At 35.7% G+C, this 27,220-nt stretch overlaps 2 protein-coding genes and 1 pseudogene across 3 annotated transcripts; 1 reads left to right on the forward strand and 2 right to left on the reverse strand.

Annotated features, from left to right (window-relative positions):
• Nucleotides 1-5,406: 5,406 nt before the first annotated feature.
• On the forward strand, nucleotides 5,407-7,685 carry LOC147381990 (putative glycosyltransferase At5g03795). The gene is made up of 4 exons (XM_086429722.1): nucleotides 5,407-5,528; nucleotides 5,629-5,759; nucleotides 7,028-7,341; nucleotides 7,545-7,685. Exons 2-4 carry the CDS (start codon nucleotides 5,698-5,700, stop codon nucleotides 7,562-7,564), a joined length of 396 nt encoding a protein of 131 aa, XP_086285848.1. The 5' UTR covers nucleotides 5,407-5,528; nucleotides 5,629-5,697; the 3' UTR covers nucleotides 7,565-7,685.
• LOC147381991 (uncharacterized) lies at nucleotides 7,552-8,551 on the reverse strand. Its single transcript, XM_086429723.1, has one exon. The coding sequence runs from the start codon at nucleotides 8,180-8,182 to the stop codon at nucleotides 7,943-7,945; it is 240 nt and encodes a 79-aa protein (XP_086285849.1). The 5' UTR covers nucleotides 8,183-8,551; the 3' UTR covers nucleotides 7,552-7,942.
• An 8,206-nt stretch (nucleotides 8,552-16,757) lies between these two features.
• LOC147381992 (splicing factor-like protein 1 pseudogene) lies at nucleotides 16,758-23,531 on the reverse strand (annotated as a pseudogene). Its single transcript, XR_015174223.1, has 2 exons — nucleotides 20,949-23,531; nucleotides 16,758-20,229 (listed from the first exon to the last, which is right to left on the reverse strand). The product of XR_015174223.1 is annotated as a splicing factor-like protein 1 pseudogene (transcript).
• Nucleotides 23,532-27,220: the final 3,689 nt, after the last annotated feature.

The following is a 27,220-nucleotide window of genomic DNA, read 5'->3' on the forward strand; positions in this document are numbered from 1 at the left end:
TGTTATCAAATGTGGTCACATTTCGTATAAGCTACAATCACATATCCTAAATTATGTTATCTACTAATATGTGATGACATATTTTTTGTAATTTTTTTTTTTTTTCAAAATATGTGGTCACATATAGTCACGTATGCTATTTAACAACATTTGATAGTACAAAGTATATGGTTGTGTATCTCTATAATACCTTGCATTAGAACAATTCAATTTGGTAACAAGCGTTTAGAAATTACATCCGAGCTGCTGGTCTTTAAAATGAAGATATGGCCTCTTGACATTTCTCATATTGAAAGGAGCTAAGTATGTCCAAGTCATACATAGTTTGAACAAAGTGTTACTTGCTAATGGTTCTAGTGATTTCAGATTTTAATAGAGGAATCAGGAACTATCTTCGAAGTATATATTGGAAGGTAAACAAAGATTTGATCATGTCAATTGGGCTTCTTGGATTATGTGACGGTAAGAATGGGTTTGGTCTTAGATGAAGGAACAGTATGAAGGTTTGCTAATTTCCCAAAAAAAGTGGAATCTCGAGGGAAGCTTGTATCCCAAGGAGCACAGATCTAAGGTTCTCGAACTTGTCACGTCAAAACAGTCGATTGAGTTTACCACATGGGGTAGTAAGATTATCACGACTCTTTCTCAAATTCTTTTTAGAATCGTGCTAATATGACCTCTCCCACATGGCATACTCAATTGACTACCTTTACGTGATTCGAAAACTATAGATCTGCGCTCCTCGGGATACATCGTTGCATTTCCCTATAAAAAAGTTTTATCTTTAGGGAAACCGTTTATCTCGAAGAGCAATAGATCTATGATTCTTGAACTTCTCACGTCATGGTAGTCGAGTGAGTATGCCACGTGGGTAGTCAAATTATCGTGACATTTTTTTATATGAGAGTTTGCTATGGGTTGAAAAGGCCCGATCGGCACATATTAATTTTCATAATCTTTATTAAGGGTCTTGTTAATGTGTGCCTCAGGTATAAGTTAAAGTGCAATAATACACTTTGGAAGTTGGATTTATATCGAAAATGCCTTTAATAAAATCATTTTTCACCTAAATACCCTCATATGCCAATTTCCAAGGTGTATTAACTGCATTTTAACGTGTGCGCATAGGGCACACGTTAACAAGACCCATTTATAAATTGGGAGTGACTTCTTGCACATCACTCATAATCAGTTGCACTCCACCACTTGAAAAAAAAATATAATAATGATGAATGCAAGCGATTGGGCATGCGGCTAACGTGGCAAGAGCACAAAATCACACATCTTTTTCCATGTATCCCCATAAAAGGATTAATGATTCTGTGCCCTTAATCTCTTATAAGAAAAGAGTCACCGTATGGGGTGGAGGGGAGATTGAACTTTAGTAATACCCCGACAAAATAGCAAAAATGGGAAAATTAGGTTTATCTCTTGATCAAAAGTCAACGTTAATTTTTTTGATGAATTAATGAAATTTTTTATATTTAATAATTTAAATTTTAAAGGGTATTTTAAATAACATCAAAACTTTACTGCTAATCATCAATAAAAAGATGAGTTGACTTTCGGTCAAAGGGTAAACTTAATCTTGAATTTTGTAAAGGCAAATCTAATATAGACAATTTTGCGTGAGGGTATTATTAAAGTACTATTTTTCTTGAATTTATGTAGTGAAGTTTACGGTCCATCAATTAAGATGGGGGATTTTGTATTTTCGTTGGGGTTTAATTTTGAGGGTGATGGTAAAGACGAGAAAATACCAATTTAGATGAAAAATTATTCATTTACATAGGAGTGGGTGGGAAAAAACTACTTATGTTGAAAATCATTTCTTTTTTTTCAAGAAGAAGTATATTCTTACCTCTTTTCCATAGACCCTTCGCTCTCGTTACTCATCTATTTTAACATCTTCTTTGTTGATTATTCAATTTTGGGAATGCTAACGTCTACCTCCAAGATTTTATAAGGACATTAACATTCTCTACAAATTGGATTTTTCAAGATGTCATTTATTTTTTTTTAGTACTATGGAGTGATATTTTTATAAAGGGTGATATTTTTATAAAGGGTTGGGATCATGAAAAAAACATATGATTCCAACCCTTTAAACACAAAATCCAATGGTTACGATTTATGAATTATCTTCATACACACATTTTAGAGATACTTATCTCGATGATAAATCTCAACCATTGGACATTTAAAGGATTTGGATCATATGTTTTTTCTATGAGTCATTCTTTTCAGGGGATCCGACCCTTTTATAAATATTAGAAATTGAAACAATATGTTTAGTCTTTGTACAATAAATGCTTTCCTAAGAATCCCATCAAGATCTGTGATATTTACAAAAATATTAGACAAATACCAAAATGCCCTCATCTTGTTGGATATCCTTACAATAAATATATATATATATATATATATATATAGGGTCCCGTTTAGCAACAAACATTTTGGCAAAACATTTTTCAAAACATGGGTTAGAGGTTTTGGAATGGGCTGATTTTTGTTGAGGATGATCTCTACGGTGAGGAGATCATCTTCACCAAGAATCAGCCCATTCCAAAACTTCTAGCCCCAGTTTACAAGTTGAAAAATCATGGACCGTCTATTTTTTGTAAATCATTTTTGATGGGGTTAGAAGTTTTGGAATGGGCTGATTTTTGGTGAGGATGATCTCCTCACCGTAGAGATCATCCCCACCAAAATCAGCCCATTCCAAAACCTCTAACCCATGTTTTGAAAAATGTTTTGCCAAAAGTTTGTTGTTGAACATTTCCCATATATATATATATATATATATATATATATATATATATATATATATGGGTCACGTTATTACGACCCCCTTTTGGACCCCCTTTGCGACACAACCTTTTTGTCTTATATGGGCAAAAATGTTTGGAATGGGCTGATTTTTTGTGAGGATGATCTCTATGGTGAGGGGATCATCCTGGCAAAAAATCATCCCATTCCAAAACTTCTAGACCGTCCGATTTTTGTTGAAAAATTATAGACCGTCCAATTTTTGTAAATCAATTTTGATGGGGTTAGAAGTTTTGGAATGGGATGATTTTTTGCCAGGATGATCCCTCACCATAGAGATCATCCTCACAAAAAATCAGCCCATTCCAAACATTTTTGCCCATATAAGACAAAAAGTGTGTCGCAAAGGGGGTCCAAAGGGGGTCGTAATAACGCGACCCTATAATATATATATATATATAGGGAAATGTTCAGCACCCTAAGCTTTACCCTACACTTTACAACGTGTTTTATCCACATGTGTAGAAGTTTTGGATGGGCTGATTTTTGGTGAGGATGATCTCTATGGTGAGGAGATCATCCTCACCAAAATCAGCTCATTCCAAAACTTCTAACCCCATCAAAAATGATTTACAAAAAATGGACGGTCCACGATTTTTCAACTTGTAAACATGAGACTAAAAATTTTGGAATAGGCTGATTTTTGGTGAGGATGATCTCTATGGTGAGGAGATCATCCTCACCAAAATCAGCCCATTCCAAAACTTCTAACTCATGTAGGATAAAACACGTTTGTTAAAGTGTAGGGTGGGGAACGGGACCTATATATATATATATATATATATATATCTATATATATATAATTTGATTGATATTATATACATTTTGGAAGCACATTTCCATTTTAACCTCTCAATCTAATTTTTTAATAACATGAACAATCTCTTCATCTTCAAAGTAAAATAATTAATATAAAGAAATAATTATTTCGAATTTTCACGTTCGACGTAGTCAAACTTAAGATGAAACTGTGTAATAGAATAATCTGATTTCATACTATTGCCATCGTGTATGTTTCAACCAAGTTGTTCTGATTTCAGTTCTAAAATATGAATGTTTTTAAATATCTAGAATGTCTTAGTCGCGAAGTGGAATTATTATTATTATTTTAAATGATATATTCCGTCGAGATGAAATTTTGAATATTAATATAATAATTTGATTTTTTTTTCCCCACTAATGTTCCTAAGCCATTTATTTGTAACACGTATCCAAGTCATGGATTATACTCATTTTCCCTTCGATAATAGTCAAAATCGAACCACTCATCTTCCTTAGTTTGAAAGCTTAATAATAGCAGACCATTTTGGACCACAAACTTTTTAGCGAATTAAATGGTAATATAATCGCAATTTAAACTAACACAAAAAAAAAGAAAAAAAAGAAACCAAAATAAAAATTCGAAAATAAGAAACTTTACGTAAGAACCGCTTCGCGTCTTTGTCGTCAGCCCGCTCTTTCCTTCCAGTTAACCGCGTTTTCTCTCTCTCCCTCTCAATTCCTTTTTCTACAACCAAATTCTTCGCTGATATTCTCCACCTCCGTGTTTATCACATAGAATTTATCTTCCGAAACGGAGCTGATTCGTCCATCTTCAATCACTTTTCTCAGATTTTTCGTTGAGCGTCCTGTTTTTGAATCTCTGTTCGAGCTTTCTTAGTCGAAAGCTTAAAGATTGTCGGTAAATTTTTTGTTTCGATTAGTTATTTTATATGCTTATGTTTTGTTTCATTCGATTTTTGATCGTATGATCTTACTTTGATTCTTGTTTGAAGTTTCATAGAAATAATTCAAGAGTTAAAAAAAAAAAAAGTCTATTTTACGAGTCATTTCTGTAATTCTGTTTGTTATTGTGTGTTTTAGGAGTTTTTAAAAAATCTGTTAATGAAATCATTTGTATTTGTCTAGTTTATTAAGTTGTCTAATAAGTTTTGAATTTTTAAATTTTGCCAAATTTGTTTTTTGTTTTTTTTTTTGCTTCAAATTTTGTTCCCAATTCTGATAGAATTGTGTTTAAATATTAGAACTGTAGAGATTAATTGAATTGAGAGGCGCATTAAGCAAGAAATTAGGTTTTGGCCTTCATAAATTTTTCAAAAGAGTTGAAAAAGTTGGGATTCCTGAATTCCAATTCCTTTGAGTGAAAGTTAACAAACATATGCTGATGCTTAATCGCGCTATACGATTGGTTTTGGTTCATAGGATCAGAATTTTTTGAATAGGAGAGGGGTACTGGATTTTGATGATGAGATGGAAAACTTATTTGGGTTGATCTCTCTCAGCTTTATGAAAGAGTTTCGACGTCGTCGTAGAGGTTATAATATCAATTGGAGAAGATTGATGCTTATTGTAGCTATCATGACTACAACCGGAGCTATCTTACAAACCTGTACACTTCCTTCTCCTGTAACCGATTGGTTTGTTGTGCCATCGGTAACAGTTTCATCTTATAGAGTCTCAAACACTCCTATGAATGTGAAAAGGACTCTTCCTATAGCAAGGCTCGAGCAGAATCCATCAGTTTCCATCCCTCATTTATCGAATTCCACTATTGGACTAATTCCATCATCACCAGTTGTGGGAGTGAGAGCCAAAGTTTCTCCAAGGAGGAGAAGGAAGCAAAGGGTGAATAATAAGAAACAAACACCTAGAGCGCCTAAGATCATACCTCACCGCCTAGAGTTGTTTCTCCCTGGCAGGTTTAATTATTTTTTTCAAGAGTTGTTTTTTTCTGTGAATTAGGATATGTGTTCTTTTATACTATCTTCTCATGTTGTTAGCTTGATGTTTAATGTATAGAGGTATGTCTGGTCCTTGCCACCTGATGAGGCACTTGTATATGCTAAAAAGGAGATTGGGAATGCTACAATGGTTGGTGATGATCCTGATCTGTATGCCCCTTTATTTCGGAATGTTTCTGTCTTTAAAAGGTGAGTCTCATGATGCTTCCACAGCCATTGTTTGTCATTCGTGTTAATAGTTTTTGGTATATGATTATCATGTTGTGAAATCATAATGTATCGTGATAAATATATTTATGATTGATTATATGCATTGGTATGTGTTATGGTTATAGGAGACTATGTTACATGAAGGTTTAGCTGGAATCTTATTGCCTTAAAAAACTTAAAATGTCTATAACACTCTTTTCTACCTGCTTCTCTATCTGTCTATCTACATCATTGGATATTTTAGGAGGAGATGGGTTTGGGTGAGTGTTCAACTGTGAAGTTTATATCTGTTGTTGAATAAGATACTTCATTCTGACTCGGTAAGAATTTGACGTTTAGAATCCAAAAATATAACAAATGCTGAATAGAAGAATGCACGAGATTTATGTCAGTGTGGGTCGATTCTTACATTATGTGTGTTGGGTGGTTGAAGAATGGTGGAAACTGGAAATAAATCTTATTGGCATTTCAGGTGCCACTTGAAGGTAACTAGTTCCCCAAATATTAAAATTAATTTTGTTTTTTGGTGTTGATTTTTTTAACCTGATACTTGTATTTGGGTGAATTTTTTTTACCCAGATACTTGTATTTGTGTCTTCAAGTTTATGTTATTTTCTCAGTTCAAATTGTTTGAAATATTTCAGGATCTCTTAAAATACATTTGTTGTGATTTAAGACAATAGGAGGAGCATGCTTGGGGAATGCAAGAGTTGACTTGAGAAGAACTAGCTTGTTATTATAAGTTATAACACTTGGTGCATATCGTCTTGAATTTCTTTTCATATGACAGAGAGTGGATCGAATTTCTGAATATGAGGTTTTCATAAAAAAATATACAAAAACTTGGATTCTGAATTTACCACGGACCAACATGACTGAATACCATGCGTACTCACTCACAATACAGGCATTTCTTATAAGGTTTACTGCAAGCTTATACATTACATGGTTGGATTGTAATTTACATAAACGACTCACAGTTTCACAAAAGCTGTTTGCAATACTGAAAGATAGAGCAGCGTGCAAAATCTTATTTTACATTTATACTACTACATTGGATGTGATGTGGAGCATCAAAGTCATGCAAAATCTTGGTCTTTTTTCTTTAATTTCTTTTTCCTGATAACTCTTAACTTTTGCTGCTTTAGATAGATGCTATAACTCTCAAGGGATGCTCAAGTTTCTATTTCAGTGTTTTTTTGCAAAAAAATATTATATTGAAAGCCATGAAACTGTCAAACTTTCAGGAGCTATGAATTGATGGAAAACATACTTAAGGTTTACATCTACCCTGATGGAGAAAGACCCATTTTTCACCAACCGCATCTCCAAGGCATTTATGCTTCAGAAGGATGGTTTATGAAGTTGATGGAAGAAAACAGGCAGTTTGTCGCTAGGGACCCAAAAAGAGCTCACTTATTCTATCTTCCTTACAGTGCACGCCAGCTAGAGCTTGCTCTTTATGTGCCCAACTCGCATAATATAAGACCCTTATCAATCTTCCTAAGGGACTATGTGAACATGATTGCTGCAAAGTATCCTTTCTGGAACCAAACGCAAGGTGCAAATCATTTTTTAGTTGCGTGCCATGATTGGGTACGACATCTTGGTGCCTCACTTTGCTACTATCTGCACTATATACATTTTTTCTTCTTCAATTGGATGAATGGTTTCCTTTTTGTTTATTGAATTTAAGTAGGTTTGATCTCTCTCCCTGATCATCTCTCACCCATCCATCCTTTGTTCAATTTTAATTCTCTGTAGGGTCCATACACCGTGAATGAACATGAGGAACTAAGCAGAAACACCATAAAAGCTCTCTGCAATGCTGATCTATCTGAAGGAATCTTCGTCGCAGGAAAGGATGTTTCCCTGCCAGAAAGCACGATAAGAAATCCCAAGAAGCCACTTAGAGACCTTGGCGGAAAAAGAGTCTCTCAGCGCCCCATCCTTGCTTTCTTTGCTGGAAACATGCATGGTAGGGTCCGGCCCACACTGCTCCAATATTGGTCTGACAAAGACGAAGACATGAGGATCTATGGGCCTCTACCGAACAGAGTTTCCAGGAAGATGTCTTATGTTCAACACATGAAATCAAGCAGATTTTGTATCTGCCCAATGGGGTATGAAGTGAACAGTCCCAGGATCGTCGAAGCGATCTATTATGAGTGTGTTCCGGTGATCATTGCGGATAATTTTGTCCTTCCCTTCAATGAAGTGTTGGATTGGAGTGCTTTCTCTGTGATTGTCGCGGAAAAGGATATACCGAATCTGAAGGAGATTCTTTGGCTATTCCTTTGAAACGATATCTTTCTATGCAAACTAATGTGAAGATGTTGCAGAAGCATTTTCTTTGGAACCCAAAACCAATCAGATATGATTTGTTCCACATGATTCTGCATTCAATTTGGTTTAATAGGCTGAACCAGATTCAAATTCAGGAGCAAGTTTAAATTCTTGAGAATTGCTTGGCGTCGATAGTTTGGGTATCTCACAAATAGTCCTCTCTAACAGTGATCAGAATAACCCTTCGAAGAGATCAGGGACTGGCCTAATGTCTTATTTGATTAGAGAGGGTTGTCTAACCATCATTGTCATGTAAGGAAGGCAGAATTAGTACATTTATTTATTATCTTAAGATTCCTCTTTGGGGATGGTCCAGATGTATTGCTTGAATCACAGAGCGCCAAGTGCTGTGACGAACATGACAAGAAGGGATGGTGACGATTCTGATTGGGAACTTGTATTTTAGGTATGGTATCACCAATTAACCATTTTTTTATTTATTACATGTAACTGGTTAGTATCTTAGAACATACTATGGTTCTCTGATTCTATTCCTTGGTTCAAGTCTAAATTTCCGTTGTCCTCAGTTTCAGGAGATTGAACGCAGGAGGATGTAGTTTCTAGCAACTTACAGATTGGTGTGGAAGTGGAGACATTCAGGTATTTCATAAAAGTAAGATCCCTTTGTATCCTTAAAAGAGAATTAAAGATAAACAGAAGGAAAATGGAAATTTCAAAATTTCTTTACTTTTCAAGTACCAAAGTTGATAACTCTCAAGCTACCGTATAGAATAGCTTATGGTTTCAATGCCATGGATTCTGCAACGCTTTCTTTGATGTTTGTTTCTTCAGCATGGGATCATGGTTTTTCACCCTACAAGCTAAATATATGTACTCTTTTTTCGCCTTTATTTTTTAAATGTTCAGTAGAAACAAGGAAAAACAATTTATGTATTTCGAGATCCTGAGAGCAAATGGAGAGTAGATAAATAAGTTCCAAGTTACAATTGGTTTATATCAAGGTTCAACTTACAGTTACAGTTTTATAGATAATGTTATGCTCATTCAAGAGCATGATATTGAGATGATATGGTATTAGCTGATAAGACTAGAGAGAGAGAGGGAGTCAATGCAAAACTAGAATCATGAAGTGGAGAGATTGAGGAAGATGTCTGATAAAATCAAAATTGGATGGTTAAAGTGGAGATATGCTTCGGGAGTACTATTTGACTGATCCCTACTAATCAATTTAAAAAGGAAAATTGTATAGAATGATAGTAGGATCACCTAGGCTTCATGGAGTTGAATGTTGTGAGGTAAAACAAAAATCATATTAATGGACTGAGTAGAGTAGAGATGAGAATGAAACAGTATCTCCAATAGGTAATACACAAAGTGATAGTTGATTGAGATGGTTTGAACACCTTCAATGAAGGCCGGTTATAGTTTCAGTTAGAAGAAATTTAAGTGGAAGATTTTGATTGAGCTAGAAAAATGCCCAAAAAGAATGGGATTGTGATGGTGAAAGTTATATGAACACACTTTTAATAACTGAAGACATGAATCTGGACATAAATAAATGGGGGGAACAGATTTGATTTAGCCGCTCGCAAATCTTTGGTATAATGTTTTGATGATGGATCTGCTAACATCTAAGTGAAGCATCGGATGTTAGCAACCTATAAACCCATGATTTTTTTACTTAATAGTAATACTAATTTTTCTTTCATTGGTTTTAGAAAAAAAAAAAAAAAAAGCAAGGGTTTTGATGACATTGGGAAATGTCATTTTCGTAAATTTATAATTTTTTTCTCATATTTACAAAAATGTTGTGGAGCCATTGCACAAGGACATTAAAACCCTAATGTTTCGACCTGAATGTTGGCATGTTTGGGAGGGTTTGAGCCTATCTTTTGCTTGGGTGGTCTAGGATTTGGGCTATTGATGTACCAAAAAGGAGTCAATTTGTTATCATGTTGGTAGTTAGACTTTTCTCAATCACTAATGCTGATGTGACACAGGGTATTTACTGTAATTCTCACAATTCTGATGTGGGATGTGCACATAACTGTAGATGTGTTTCCTTGCGATACAAGTAAAAACCATCTACAGTTATGTACGCATCTCTACGTTAGAATTGTGAGAATTGCAATAAATCCTGTGTTACCCTAGCACGACTCTTTCTTAATTGACTTTCATCTTTGGAGATTTTCTAATTTGAGAGTTGAACTTAACAAATTCTATACCTCTTCTTTTTCTTTTATTTTTTATGGATGAAGAGAATTCCGAAAGAAAGAAAAAAAAATGTTAATGTGACTTGAAATAACACTCGATTGTGCTCAAAATGATAGAATCTTTCTCATAGCTTCTCTCTCCTGATATGTGTGTTATACACTTGAGGACAACCGATGGTTCTTTGCACGCTCGATTTGTATTTTGAATCACTGTTGCAAGGCTAAAAAAATGCAGGAGAACAAGAATATTAGAGTAGTAGTAGTCATGTAGTAGTTTATCATGGTGTATTGAGGTACAACGAATCATATTAGTGTTGTAGTCAAACTTAATCATTGGCTATTAATAGAGAAAAATTATGCCAATAAGTCATGAAGTCAAACGCAAGTCGTGGAATTCCATGAAAATAAAACATCCTTAAAAGAGATTCTTTCTTTGCTGGCTTTAATCACCTTCCCTTCAAAATTTTCTTATTCCTTTCTTTTTAAATACTCTAATGAAAGATTCTCCAATACTTTACTTTCCAAATACTCTTCACAAATTGCGAAAGAAAAGAAACCCACAAGAATTCTATCTAGGGATTTGAAAGCATATGAGCTTTTTGTGAAGAGTAATGCTCTTAAAAAATGTCACCGTTAGGGGTGGATACACAATAGGGGCAATTATCAAGTCATAAAGAATTATTAACTACTGACAGATAACACAGTGGATAAAAAAAAACTCATCCTTCTCCCCCCATATAAATCTTTCAACTCAACTCTCATTTGCCGCCCCTTACCCCTCCCCATTTCATTCCACTCTTTGTTACCTCCCCCCATGGGTACGGTGCTTTGGAATCACAAATTATTTCTGCAAAGAATGAAGATCTACATCTAGAGAGTGGAAATAAACCATTAACGATTTGTCCAAAACTTGTTATTCAATGACATAAACTATACTGCTATCGAACAAGTTGACAACTGATCCTAAAATTCAAAATCCAGCCAAGTTTTTTTTATTTTTTAAGGAGCAGTTTCTTGTCACCTCATCATCCATGGAAGCAAAACACTTGATAACTTTTGGGAAATTCGATAAACAGTACAGTTAAAAGAGTTTGATAGACAAGCAGAAGATTATGAAAATTATCAAATTTTGCTTATTTTAATATGAGATATTTAATGGTAATAGAGTAGGTAAACAAATAAGACAAACTATCAAATCAATATTTTGGTAGAGCCGTCCTAAACTGACTCAAAAACCAACCACTCAAATTCGCTCAATTGACAAAGAATGTGCACAGAACCCGTGTTAGCAATCTCCCATTTAATTCTTCGAAAACGGTGGAAAAAATATGCTAATATACCTTTATTCATGTTGCATAAGTGTAAACTTGTAAGTTAGTGCCATGTAACACAAGTCAACTTTGAAATGCTCATACTTCAAAATTTTTGGGAAAAGAGAGGGGAGGGTGGGATTCACTTTTTTTATTTGACAAAAGTCCCTTTCATCTTTAAAAACTAATGACATAGCCCTCCACATTAATTTAAAACTATACCTTAATTTTTTGAATGGATGATTTGTCCCTTGACTTTCTTCTTCTCTTATAAACCAATGGAACAATAACCTTAATGACTGACCACATTATTACCATCACCATTTACATCATCACAATCATCACTATCATATTACCAAAATTTTGAAATGAGCCGGCTAATACACGTATGAAACATATGCATCATATTTTCCATTAATCGGTTTTTAGCAATTCAAAATTGAATAGAACTTGAATTTTTGCCATATTCCAAATTGCTAACAAGGCACAGAACTATAGAAAATTTTCCCTGAGATACACAGGGAAATCTACTACCCATAAATACAAAACACCCCATCCCATCTTCCAATTAAGTCCTTGAAAATACCTATTTTAACAATCCCAAAACCAATGGCATTCATCCTAGGGTCCATAAAAAATGTATATACCAGATGGATCCTTGTGCTCTCTTCAAAACAAATCCAATGCCAGCCATCAAGCAAAGAACAAAAAAACATTACCAAATTACGTTGTGATAACTGATAAGTTTCTTATCAGACCCTTCAGATAATATTTTATAATCCGAAGCGGGAAAGCTTTAATTACTGCACAACCCGAGAACTAAATTTGGTAATCTTTTTAGGGGGGTATTTTGCTACAAGGATCAGTCACCATCTGGGAACAGTAATAATGCAACATAAAGAAAATTTATACTCACAAAGCCCACAGACTTAACAATGCAAATTCCAGGCCTAGAGATAGTATGGCCAATAGAAATCCTCCAATCAAAAACTCCTTAAATACACATTCCTTGGTACCGAGACTGTACCAAGCCACTAGTGAATTCTAAAACCAAGAGAAAACTTGCACCCCCAACACTTGCAAATTATATCTCACTTTGAGTTCCTGAACTTCCTTTCATAATACCCCCTTAACTACAGGGTACGTTGAATCCCAAAGTACAGTAAAATGGGTACTAAAATAGTAAGTCAATTATACTATTAGACTATTACTAGCAAGACCATAATGACCAATTGCAATATATCCTACACTTCCATGGAACTACATGTTTCATTAAAAACTCACTGAAACTATAAAGTTTATACCATTAAAAGTGACATCAATCAGTGTGCTCCTATACATTATACCATTAGGTATGAAAAATAACAAAATATAAAACTGCACCAAACTTGGGACTTGTGCTGCAATGTATCCAACCATAAGTAAGAAAAGGTTAACCCATTGAAGATACCAGCTTGCCTAGTTTGTTAAAGTCAGCTGAGTGTTGATACCAGAACCGGGTTCAAAATCTGCCTTCCAACTAATTACTACCCCGCTTGCTTATGAAAAAAAAAAGAAAAAAAATAATAATGAAAAGAGATGTTAATCTGTTAAATGGAACCTGAAAAAGTCAGTAGCAGTCTAATTGAAATCTCCAAATATAATTCTTCCATACAGTAGAAGCGCAGTCGTTCAAAGTTCAAATAGATAGGTCTGGCCTTAATAGAGCGTATAAAAAATCTTTGTTTGGATAAGCAAACCTAGGAAGTGGTTAAAGAACTGGTTAAAGAGGTACCATCAGTGTTTTACATTAACTATGTTAGCACAAAGAAATCAGGAAAGTGTACTACATAGAGGACCAAACTAAGTTGGGATCAAACCTAGACTCTCGGCCACAGACAGCAGAATTTTGTCAATTAATAAGAAAGACTATTTAGTTGTTTTGACAATGGCTATAACTCACCATGCAAGGCTCCAACGTAAATCATACACATGACTCCAAACCAATTGCGCACCTACAACCAACATACATCTCCACTGTCACCAGCAATAAAACATGTATTGATAAATACCACATATTATATGGTAGACTACGTTATCATAAAATTATTCCCCTACATGTCCGAACGCAGCCTTCAGAAAATGACATACATATTCAAAAAATTACAATACATAATAATACCATTCCATCATCTCCCCAACTAATTGTTTTCCCCTGTTATAGATGCAATAATTCCTTTGTATGCGAGGGTTCAACACCCCACCTCTCGAGAACATCCTTAGCATCTCTCAATGGTATGACGCTCCTCCCAATCTCCAAAAAAATAATGAGAAGATCTGCAAATCTAATCTTTAAAGTTTTACCAAAAAAGGGGAAAGAAAATCTGCAGGTTTGGCATATTCTATCCGAGTAGCTGCACCTCCAAATCTTTGGAGTCTTAAAAAGATTTTAACATTCCGTCAAGCAATAATTATGGCTTTCCAAAAGCGCATATCCGGCAAGGATTCCCGTGTTCACTTGCAAAGAAAAGGTAGTTTCCATCAGCTTAACAGAAGCAAATTACACCTTCCTCCATTCTGTTTACAATTAAATTGTCTTGCCAGATACTTCTAATACATGTAAAACATGATCACCCAATCTAGTGAATATCCCTTATATACTAATGATATTGCTGACCCATCAATCGCCGGATCAGTAACTATCCGTCGAATCTTCTCGGCATGAGGGTTGAGTGACAAGTATATCAGCACTTCCCAACTGGTGAAAGAAGTGAGCTGGTCAATTTTGTGTCAATGTCAGAACCATTGCAATAGTTCTGAACCTCAGACCTTGACTGATTGTTAGGTTCTTGGTTGGTTGCTAATAAGTAATAACAATTAGAAATTGAATTAGAACAGCTATTCCCTTCAATGTAATTCTCAAGACAGAGATCACATTTATTGCAACATTGTTCCAAGCAAACAATTAGTAGATCCAAACAATGAAACAATTGACCATGTTCATCCAATTAATACAAGGGAACATAAATGGTTTCATGTTGTCTTGCATTCATCAGCATCCCTCAAAACTCTATCCACCCGTCAACTTGTCATTAAAAACTCATCCCCAAGGAGTCAAATTTCTCTCCCACTAGAAAAAGGTTTAAAGAACGTATAAACCACAAAGGGATTGATTAGCACCCCGGTATTCAAACACAATGTATCACAAATTGCATAAGCACGGCTTTTCACCATACATATTATGCATTATACCTAACAATTGAAAAAAAAATGCTCAACTGTCCACTTCAAATATCACTACTACAGAAAATCCTCAATACGTTGAACACCCATGCAAGCAAACATACAGATATGACATGCCACCAAAATCCTAAAATATATGGTTTGAATCATATAATAACCCAAAACAATCTGAACGTTTTGTCCAATCATATTTAACTAAACCATTTGATTTATATTCTGAACCCTAGTAGACGAATGTGAATCCAGTGTCAAATCTTACAATATGAGAAAAAATTGCAGAACCAGTTTTCAAGTGAAAAGAGGTTAGTGAATATTTTAGGAAATAACTACTGTCATGACAGGAAATGCATTTCTATGCAATTTGAAGATTTAAACCAACATTGCTGACAAAACATAGAGCATGTTCAATTGGAAAATACCAGACCATTTGGAAACCATAATAAAGCATTTGAAAAAGCCAATTATTTTAGGCTATTTACATAACCATAAAGAATCCCCCCCCCCCCCCCCCCCCCCCAACCCCACCCACACACACACAAAAAAAAAAAAAAACCAAATTCCATCTGAACACCCCGACATTGAAACTCTCTCTTCGTCATTAATGTTTAATCCTATCAGAATCTGGTCATGGAAGCGGGAGCTGGAAAAGACAGAGGAGGAAGGGAGGGGAGGGAGTGATGCTAGGGTAGGATTGCAAACTAAGAGAAAAGAAGAAGAATTTTTTTTTCCCACTTTTTGTATTCTTTTAGGGACTCATTAGATGCAGGATGTGCAGTAGAGTGAAAGCAATGATGAAGCAAAAGAATCAACATTAGTTGATTCAACTAGATCAGAAAGGTTTACCTTGAAGATCAACCTTCCTTTTCAGTCTTGTTTAGTAAATGTCACTCACCTTTGAAGGCCCATAAGGCTCCTTCTTTGTGGGGACCAATTTGTCTTTCACTTTCTAGGCAACGCGAACAAAGCTAGCTGACCCACCAAAAGTCTGTAAGGTGCTTATTTCTCTCCATGGCTATAGAGGAATGAACAATTCGTAGGTTGAGTACCCCAATTCCTGGGGATAGGGGACGAATTAGGTGCAACAATGCACATCCTCAGCTATAGAGGAATGAACAATTCGTAGGTTGAGTACCCCAATTCCCGGGGATAGGGGAAGAATTAGGTGCAACAATGCACATTCTCAGCACAATTCTCAATCGTGGTGAATAAAGCCCCTTCAAGTAATTTCAAATTCTCCACAGGGCTGAGATACAATGACCTTTTTCTCTTTATTCTTGTGGTTGAAGGCATCGAGATGGATTATCGCTAGAATGGTTTAAAAGGTTCGTAAAACATCAAAATTCAATTTACCCAAAAGGAATATTGACCTTAAAACATAGAATTTGTTTCATAATGAGATAGTCTCAGTTTTTTTTTCCTTGACTGCGATTGTGCCTTGAGACAAGATTTGGACCTTGATCACTAAAATAATGGATACAAAAGCCTTACAAGGTCTCTTTTGCTAGTCATTGTGTGGACCAATTTAGGTTTGTGAAGGGTTTATTATGCTATTCTAACGCAATTTCAAGGTTTATTATCTTTTCTGACCATTTGTTTATTTGGGAACAATTTTCTTTCCCAAGAAATCGGGTGCTTGGACATTACGGACTTGAATATTTGCTTTCTAGGGAAGTGGTTGTAGAGGTTCGTAGTGGAATCGTCATGTCTATGGAGAAAAATTTGTCTTGACCTAGTATGCGACTATACCTTGGTTGGGATATTGGGAGACTCATATATTGTATGCGTGTCGTATGTGAAGAAGTGTTTTGAATTTTCAAAGTAAAGTTTCTAAGAGCATTGGGTTAATCATGGGTAGAGGACATCTATTTTTGAACAGACAAGTGGTATGAAGATTCTCAGCCCTCAAGAAAGTATTACCCTTCTAAGGAGAGGGTGGGGGTGGGGGGAAGAAAGCTTACATTTGAGAAATTACAATGATTGGGAGATTGACTTTGGTAACAACCCTTCTCATAAGCATCCAGGATATATTTAGTCTCTCTCTCTCTCTCTACCCCCCTATGAGAGGGTGGGGGTGGGGGGGAAGAAAGCTTACATTTGAGAAATTACAATGATTGGGAGATTGACTTTAGTAACAACCCTTCTCATAAGCATCCAGGATATATTTAGTCTCTCTCTCTCTCTCTCTTCTACCCCCTTATGGGGGTGGGGGTGGGGGGAAGAAAGCTTACATTTGAGAAATTACAATGACTGGGAGATTGACTTTAGTAACCACCCTTCTCATAAGCATCCAGATATATTTAGTCTCTCTCTCTCTCTCTTCTACCCCCTTCCCCCTAAGTGAAGCAAAGACTGGGATTGAAGTCGAGTTGGTTTACTCCCTCAAAATATGACTTATTTTGCACGGGGTTCCAAGATTCCAGTAAAATGGCTTTATTCACTTGAAGTACCTCTTTGAGCAAAATTCTTATGATCGATCATTTGATTACCCATACATGGACTATTGTTAATTCTTGCATTGTGTATGGCTAGTGGAGAATCTATTAATCATCTCTTATTCCATAAAAAAAATTGTAAGAGTTATTTGGTTTTTTTTTTTTAGTCTTTCCAATATTTATAAGATGGAGCTTTGTTGTAATTAGTATACCACTAAACTTCTACACTTTTGTAGGTAGGTTTTTAGCAAGGGCCAAACGCCTACTTGTACAAGTGCATGTGCCATAGTAGCAGTTTATTTATATTTACCTCCAAGGACTCGCACTATTCAGCACCAACTAAAAACTCATTTCCACCTTGTACTAGCAAAAGCCAACTAAAAACTCCTTTCTAACTAGTATTTAGCAAAATAAAATCTCCTACTTAATAGAACCTTGTAAAAGCAATAGATTTCTTGATTCTGGTAATGTAATTTTCAAACTTAGGTACAAGATATGCCAATAACTTGCCAACATGATTTTTAGTTTTCTTACAAACCTACCATTTATCAAACAGAATGACTCTTTACTTCATAAAAGTCTTATCAAGTATTCAAACTTTTATAAAACAGTGGTACAGGAATTCTCAACACAATGTATCTAGTCTGTTTCTATATCAAGTATATCATAAATAATATGAACCTATCATTGGAGCATAGAAGTCTTTCTTATGCTATTTAACAATGACAAATGTGTTAACGTCTGACACTTGACATCCACCCAGTACATTATATAGTTATTATAAGATAGCATATATGCTGTAAAGATGTATTTAGATAAGTTCATATGAATTAAAACCATGTAAATAAATAAATCATAGCTGAAAAATAATTGAATAAATTACGGTTTTTCTGTAAAGTGTCTTGGCACGTGTCAGACACGAATAGAGACAATATTCCACACAGTTCTTAGACAATCAGAGTCCGTCCTCGTCACATGAGTTCTTGGGAAGGAAACTCTAGAAGTAACAAGCACTTGAGCAGAATGATGAGGTTCGGTCAATGCAGGCATGCAGCAAGTTCTTGATTGCCTAGAATGAAATTAATAATAAAATTTTGGTGTATTTCTTTCTCCCGTTACGAGGAGGATTTTAGTGTCAGCCCATGAGGCAGGTGACTCTGTCAAGTCCTAATAGTTGTAAATGCGCTGCTCATCAGTGGGAACCAAATGGGAACTCACCTTTCAGTGACATGATAGAACTGATCAGTGGAAACTAAAAATCCTTTCAGCAACTGTTAAGCTATGTTCATACCTTAATGAGATGTAGCAGTGAAAACAATTATGTCAGTTCGTTAGCTAGACCTTCAGGAAAATTATTAGCAGCTTTATGATAAAATAATTAAACCAAACATGGTTATGCTACAAAGGAAATCAGAGACAATAAAAAGGAAATTAACGTTCAACTCGAGAGTTTATTAGAAATGTACATTCTCAGGTAAATGGATTCCTTTTTTAACAATGGAAAACCTTTCATTCTCTAAAAGAGATGTGAATGAAGGAACAATGACAGCTAAAAGTGATGATGATGACAATGAAATAGCTAAGGAAGCCTTTTCAGACACTACGACATTAGTTAAGGTGCTCAGCTGGTCAGAGTCTTAGGTCATAATCCTCACATGTGGAAATTTTAAAAAAATAGTATAAAGAAATCACTGCTGAATATTTGAAACAATATCAATCAATGAAATTATGTTTCTGTTGACAATTTGGGCATCTATTAAAAGTTACGGACTACAGGGTAAATAATACACATATGCACCTATTGAACAGGAGAGAGATAGAAGAGCAAGACGAGGAGGAAAGGGGCACCGGTAGAAACAAGTTAAGCTGCTGTTGTTACCCATTATTATAGAAGAGAAAAAAACATTAAAAATGCTTAAAATTGCAGCAATTTCGGTACTGCTTGTTGTTGCAGATTAGAAGAAGGGAGACAAATTTAAAAAAGAAAAAAAGTTAAGGCATATGCCTCAGGCGAAAAGGCATACACCTCAGGTATGCTACAATACACTTCAGGTGTGCGTCAGGTATTTTTGTGCTTTTACCTCATGCCTCATGATGTTTTGAGTACACCTCACCCTGAGGTATGCCTTGAGACGTACACCCTCAGCATCTCCAAAGTCTAAGAGCACAACAATGCATTTGTAAGACTATTAGATTTTGAAATGTTCTTTTTGAGGCATAAATGACATGCTAAGACAAATCAGAAAAGAAAGTGGGAAGAATTAAGTGAAGGTTATATATCCAACACAATCCAGATTCAACATCGGTGATATAGCAAGTGTGCTTGAAGAGTTAATGATTTCCAATACAGAATATATGTCCTCTGACCTGTCACACAACACTAGAAGAGCACATCAGGCTGAAAATGTAAATAAGCAGAGAAAAAGGGTACGAGAATTACAAAAATGGTTAATACAACAGAAAACTACTTGCATACCCACACGTACACCTGCTCCAAAGGGGCATGGCTCAAGCAGCTTCAGGCACATGATAACCAGATAAATTTAAGTGCCTCACACTGAGAACCAGTGATGTCATATGGGACAGAGGTAGTTAGCAACCAAAAAAGAAAGGTACGAAAATCACATTAACAAAATATAACAGAACAAAAACATCAGCAATTAGCTCCACGAAAAAGTTCATAATAAAACAACTAGATAAAAATATTATAATTTGAGACGCTTTAGGCTGTAGCAATAACCATGCTATGCCCCACATTAAAAGGAGCACCATCATGATATTGAGAAGCACCATCCACAGTTTCTCCAACACTAGAGCAAATGAACTGAATATATCGGTCATGAATCTCTGCAATTGTCATAACAGTACAGCAAGGTTAAAGATGTGAGTCTGAAACTTCCACTAAGTTGAAATCATATCAACACGTAAGAAATCAGGTCCATAAGAGCTCCAAGAAATCTCATGCCTGTCAAAAAAGGTACAATCATAAGAAGAAGAAAAGTCAAAACAGGACAAAAAATAAAAAGAACATGAAAAAATACATGGTGGAAAACCAGAAACTTTTTTTTTTTTTTTTGATCGATGAAGCAGAAACTATTTAGATAAAGATTCAAGCCCACGTAGTTTATGCTCAACTCTGCAATTATTAAATCTTTAACTGAGAGTGCTCTCTTCTTCTTCATTGTGCCTTTGCCAGTTCCGTGCGGTCTTTTTTTCCTTTACTTGTTTCAGGTCTCTTGGTGTTTTCCTCGGTCGATTCTCCAAGTCTTTCAAAGCTCGAAGTCCTCAGAATTGTCTGGTAGAGAGAGGTTTCTTTGGAACCTTTTTCCTTTTACTATTTGTTGGGGCATATTGAAGGAAAGGAATGGAAGAATTTTCCAAGAAGTCATCTTTTGCATTTTGGTTTTTTTTATTTTTTTCATTGGTGTAAGCAAAATAAGGAGTTCAGGGGTTTCTCTCTCTCTCTCTCTCTCTCGAGAATTTTCTCCTTAGGTGGGGTCTCATTAGTGATAAGAGGAGTTAGATTTAGTTGTATCGCTTTTCGAGGGCATCTCGTCCTCCATTGGTAAATTTTTTACTTTAAAAAAATGAATTTACTTACTAGAAACAGTAAGTATTATCCAATGAATGTTGCAATAATATAACATTGGCACAAAACAAGGAAAAAGAATATGATTTGCTTACTCTTCGAGCTTGAAGCCAAAACAAATCATTTCATCTCCTCCATGAACTTCTCATACTCAGAGTCCCCTCCATAAGTTGCCGGTTCAGCCGATGAAACGGGTGGAGGTGCTGGCTGATTTGAGGCCCAAGGTGCAGTTCCCACACTCTGTGAATGGTCCACCATTGAATGAGATGGAGGTGGAGGAGCTACACCATAAAAAGATGAGTAACCCAATGAAGATGGAGGATATGTGGGTTGAAAATTTGGTGGCATCCCATACATATTGATAGGTACAGATGTCACAGATGTATTATTTTGAGATTGAACACCCGGAGGAAAACTCTGCTGTGCTTCACTAGAAGGCACATTTTGAGATGGAGCACCGGGGGGAACAGTTTGAACCGATGGAGGATATTGTACACCGTATGGGGGAATAGACTGACCTTGAACAGGGGTGTACATACTTGAACCAGGAGGGGGTGGAGTATAAGGGGCATATGGAGGTGGTACAGGTGGTGCCCCCCATGGGACCGGAGCACCCATATAGCCACCAGGTGGTGCATTCCCAAGAGGACCACTTGGTGCAAATTGTTGAGAAGGGTAAGTGGGCATCGTCTGAATTGGAGGACCGGGAGGTACAACAGGCTGAGGCGGCTTACCTGCAACCCTTACGGCTATTACTCTCCCTTCTAGTCGGTAACCATTCATACTAGTTATAGCTTGATTGGCTTGAGAAATGTCCGAATACTTAACAAAACCATAACCTTTACTCAATCCAGTGATCCGATCCTTGATAACCTTAGCCATCACAATTTCACCAAAAGGTGAAAACAATCGGATCAGCCCATCGTCTTCAAGAGTCGGTGGCAAGTACCCAATGTACAGGTTAGTATCGTCGTATTCCTTTCCTGTCTTGATTCCATTGGATGTCAAATTCAAACCTGCTTGTGATGTGCCTCCAGTACCTCCACCATTACTATTAGTGGCCCATGGAGGATTGCTTCCCGACCTATTAGACCCAGTAAGTGACAACAAAGGATTTTGCTTAGTCAATGATTCAGGGCCAGTTCCACCTAATTCTGCCAAGAAGTTCTGATATTCGTCATCCATTTTCTTGCCTGTAGTGCCCTTCATTGGACAATCAATTGTGGGATGCCCACCATCTCCACAAATTTTGCATAAGACGTCACTCTTAAAAGTTGATGTACGAGAAGGACAAGCGTACTGCCGGTGACCAGGCTCACCACACAACCTACAATACTCATCATCTCTTATCGTTCCATTCAAAGCTGCAAGTTCCCGAAGTTGTTGCCTCTTATGCTCATTGAGTCCCTCATCAACCGGTTGTAAAAGCTTCTCGACCATCCCTGCAGCCCCATCAAGTGCTTCTTGTGTCTCGGCTTCCACCAAAACATGTAAATCCTCATTCTCCGAAAAATCCGGTTTCAAATCACGCTTTTGTTGCAACCTACCTTCTTTAATCGATCCCTTACCCCGAATCACAATTTTCGCTCCTGTCTCCTTCTCCATTCTCTTCTGTGTGTTTCCTCTTGGCCCAATAATAAGTCCTATAAAGTTGTAACCTGGGTATTCTTTCAATGGTATGTAAAGCTTCTTTTGAAGCTTGGGAGGACGATAGTCTGCTGGGGGTTTAAATGCAGGGTTTCGTTTTATAAGTTGAGTGATAATATCCGATCTCTCTTTTGTAAGCCTCTCACGAGCACGATATTCTCGAGTATTAATTCGAATTCCCATGTTATCGTAAATTGGTTCAGGAGAAGGGGAACGAGCGCCTTCAGGGCGATCATCTAAAGGTAATCCAGATGATAACATTCTACTAATCTCAAGAAGCCTAAGATTCAAAGCTTGAACTTCAGGGTCAAGATCCATAGTACCTGTAAATTCTTTCATGAAATCGGGTAATTGGATAACAGGTTTCGGTTCATCATCAGCCCAACGGGATTTCCGCTTCCGAGTGCCGCTACCCGAATCTCCATTTTGGTTGTCAGATTCAGGAGGGTCCCACCTACTCCTACGTCGGCTTCGTCTGCTCATTGTTTCTTCTTCCCCACCAGAATTGTCCTTGTCGGTGCCGCTATGAGTGTTGTTGACTCCATTTTCAGACAGTAAGGGTTTCTGGATATCTGGTTTCGAATCTTGCGAAACTAGATCCAAATTTGATTTCTCAGCATCAAATGCATGTAAACATTCAGGATTTTCGATCGAAGATTGAGGATTTGGTGCTAGGGTTTCTGAAGAAAAATTCGGATTTTGATAATTCGAAACTAGGGTTTCCGAAGGAGGTTGAGGTGTTTCATCGTAAACTAAGGTCTCTGGAGGAGGAGGAATTTGTTCTTGTGAAGCTAGGGTTTCCGGAGGAGGGGGCGGAGGCGGATTTCGATCACAAAATTCTAGGGTTTCTGGATTTTGATCATGAAAATTTACGATTGGGGAGAATTGAAGAGCAGACGAAGGTAAGGATTGTGAAGAAAAGTATGAATTTGGAGCAGAAGATGCTAGGGTTTCAGTGGATGGAGTATGGTTTGGTTGCAGAGAATCCATAGCTACCGAAGAGGACTGAAGGTTCTGATGATTGATGAATGGATAGTAGGGTTGTTTGTTTCCAATTGGTTTAAAAATCAGGATTTCCGGATCGGATCGGTACCCAATCGAGTTCGCTTTGAATCGGTCCACCGAGTTCGCTTTGAATCGGTCCACCGAGTTCGCTTTGAATCGGTCGATCTCATCAGAATTGGACCAGTCAAACAATTCCAATTCCCAAACCGATTTAGTCTGATTCAACAAAATTATTTACCACTCTAGGCTACTATGAATATTGATTAAAGGGAAATTTATTAAAAGAGAGTTAAATATTTTAATATTTATAAAAAAAAATTATTTTTCAGAAATTACCAAAAAGAAGTTAAGTTGATGGATATTTTAGTAAGGAAAATGCTGGAATGACAAAAAGTATTTACTACGATTCTCACAAGTATAACGTGGGATGTGCACATAACCATAGATGTGTTTTCTCGCGATACGAGTAAAAATCATCTATGGTTATATATGCATTTCCACGTCAGAATTGTGAGAATCGTAGTAAATCTTGTGTCACCCCAACACGACTCTTTTAGTAATTTGCAGGAATGTCTATTGTTTTAGGATAACGCTGAAGTAACGTTAAAATGTACATCGATTGTACATTATAATGTGGTGGTACACACATGACCATAGATACTTTCATCGAGATATGAGTGAAAAGCATCACAATGTCAGAATCAATGTACATTTCAATGTTACTCTATCGCGGTTCAACATTGTAATGTTTTAGAAATTTAAAATACATTGCTTTATCAAAAGACTAATGCTAAAGTGACCTTAGGATGTAACCTCATATCGCACTTCTTTACGTGAAAATGTATGAGAATCAGAATCATAGATGCTTTTCATCGAAACTCGATTGAAATGTTAGAAATCCAAATTTTGTAATGAAAACAATGAATTTGAACGGTTAGGACTTTCAATTGTTAGAAATGTAAGAGACGAGGTCAGTGATTATTTAGAAAGAGAAAAGTTTACTACTTAGACTATTAAGAAACCGTTCAAAACTTATGGGTTGTTAAGAAAAAAGTCCCTCCGTCAAGATTCTTTAAGTAATTTTCCCTTATTTTAACACTTTAGCGAATTGGCCTCTATTTAAAATGTTGGACAGTCCAGTTAATTACTATAACATTCGATTGTCCAACGATTTAATTCATTTTTGGTAATTTTTGAAAAAATAGATTTTTTTTTATGTAAATATTTAATCTTTTCTTAATAATTTTTCATAAATTAAATTTATTTAGAAATTTTTTTATATACCAGGGTGTCTGAACCGTAGGCCTGACTAAGGTGTGAGGCAACCCACCTCTTCAACCATTCCTTATTGAGGGATAAAGATTTGAGACAAAGGTAGTGGGAAATGATCCTGTTTTATTATATAAATAGATCCATTAATATATTAAAATCAATCTATCTACAATATTACAAATTAAAATTGTATTCAAAACTTCTATATAATTTTCAGATTTCTTGTAGGTGGCATGCACAAAACCACATTTATTTTGAAAATTAGGATTTATATCATGCATTTCCATTTAATGAATTTTAATTTAAACTATTAATAAAGATATTGAATATACATTAATAAAAAGACCTTTTTTTTTTTTTTTTTTTTTGAAAAAAATAACTAAGGTGGTCATAGAGTGTTTGCATGTTTGATGATTTGTAGCCATTTGATATAGGTATTTACAGCAAAGTGCTTGGAACCCTAATTTTCTACATGCTCTTTGTTCTTAAGGAACGAGCATGTTGAAAATCTTCAAATTCAATGTAAAAAAATCAATTTTCATTATAATTTAATTCATCAAATCAAGAGGAATATCTTTTTTTCTCTCTTAAGCCAATTCTAACTGCTCTAACATATTAAATTGGTCAGATTCAAGTCTCAACCTATATAACCTGGTTCACTTGGCTCAAATTTGGGTGTTGGGTTTGTGGGAAACTGCTCTAGAATGAACCTGGTTAATAGGGGTAGGTGGAAATTATCCGTTTCTTGGTTCGCTTTGGTTTCCTTTATTGGTTCGCTTGTGCATGTATATATTCAAGTATACAAGTTATAGGTGCAACTATAATGTTAAAATTTCTAACTTAAACAGAAATAAAATAATAAAATAATCCATATTTTAATTATGAACAATGAAAAAATAGGGAAACTTACTAAAACAACATGTTTTTTGTTGTTTATTATAAAAAATGAGATAATTTTTTGAAAATTACTGAAATAGATTTAAAATGCTTGATTGTCCAACTCCAATGTTTTCTAAAATCGTTGGATTGTCCAACGTTTTAATATCTTTTTTTAAACTTATCTTATCGTATTTTAGAAACTCACGTTATTACGTGAGTAAGTCTAGTCTTACTAAGGGTCTTGTGATCTCATGGAAGCCAAAAACATGATCTGGTGCCACATGAATATGGAGGACAAAATTCTCTGAACTTCAACAATAAAAATTAAAAAGATTATTTTTCATAGGTAAATTTTAATTTGGGTGTTCGATGGGAGTTCAATAGATGTTCATTTTCAAAATCTTAGATCAAACCCAAATAAAATTACATTTTTTAAATATTTATTTTTAGGATCCGAGTTTTTCCAAGAAGTCTAGAGGGCCATGTCATTGGATTGCCAATTTGATAATCCATTTGAGTTCAATTCAATGACCCTTCCGAAGATTTAAAATATTACTAAGTAAGACTAGACTTACTCAAATTAAAATGTGACTCTAACAAAAGAAGAGGATTAAGTTAAAATGTTGGATAGTCCAGATTGGTAAATCTCTTTTAGTAATTTTAAAAAAATTATCATGCTTTCGGTAATAAACAATAAAATTAACCTTATTTTAGTAATTTTCTCTAAAAATATAATAAATTGGTGTGGTTTGTTGAAACAATTTCAAGATTATTTGGTTTGCCGAACTTAATGCTTTGGTTCGTCAAACTCAATTAGAATTTGGTGGGTTCATGGCTCGTTTGATTTTATGAACCCAGTATGAATCGTACCATGATATGGTTCACTTCGTACCGTTCTTGCTTCAAACTAGCTAGTAACAACAAATTGGATAACATAAGTCTCATCCAACGAAAACTTAACAAAGGGTCCTAAATTATCCTAAACACATCATTAGACTTCAACCCATCAAAATTCATCCAATGGATTGGATGTAAAATTATCACGTCCCGGGTTTGGGAACCGGCCCATGATCCATGGCCTGACATGCAACTCAAGACCGAGGGTGAGACAGGAATATAAGTTTGAATGGTGCTGGAGTGACCTCAAGTTGGAACCTCATATCGCATTTCATGACGTTTTGAATCGTGCTAAAATGACTACTCACGTGGCATACTCAATCGACTCTCTTGACATGACATGCTCGGGAACTGTAGATCTATACTCCTTGGGATGCACAAAATTATCAACACTGTGTACCTTTGTATTTAAGTTGTATAAATTTGCTCATTTTCTCTACTTCAAATCTCATGCCGTTAAGAGTTTGAAATTTGTTTGTTTTTTTTTTGTAGCACTCAATCATTTCATTGGCAGGATTCACCAAGTAATCAACAAGAAATGCTTTATTACGAGGGAAGTCTTAGCCTTCACATTTCAAGGTGTGTGGTGTTGAACAATGGGCTTCTCCATTTGACTCCATTGCATGCTTTCTTGCTCAACTTTGATGATCAAGTCAATTGACAATCC

This window comes from Akebia trifoliata, unplaced genomic scaffold (assembly GCF_017979445.1).
Source record: "Akebia trifoliata isolate Shusen 1 unplaced genomic scaffold, ASM1797944v1 Contig00095_ERROPOS300000, whole genome shotgun sequence".
NCBI classification, from domain to species: domain Eukaryota; kingdom Viridiplantae; phylum Streptophyta; class Magnoliopsida; order Ranunculales; family Lardizabalaceae; genus Akebia; species Akebia trifoliata.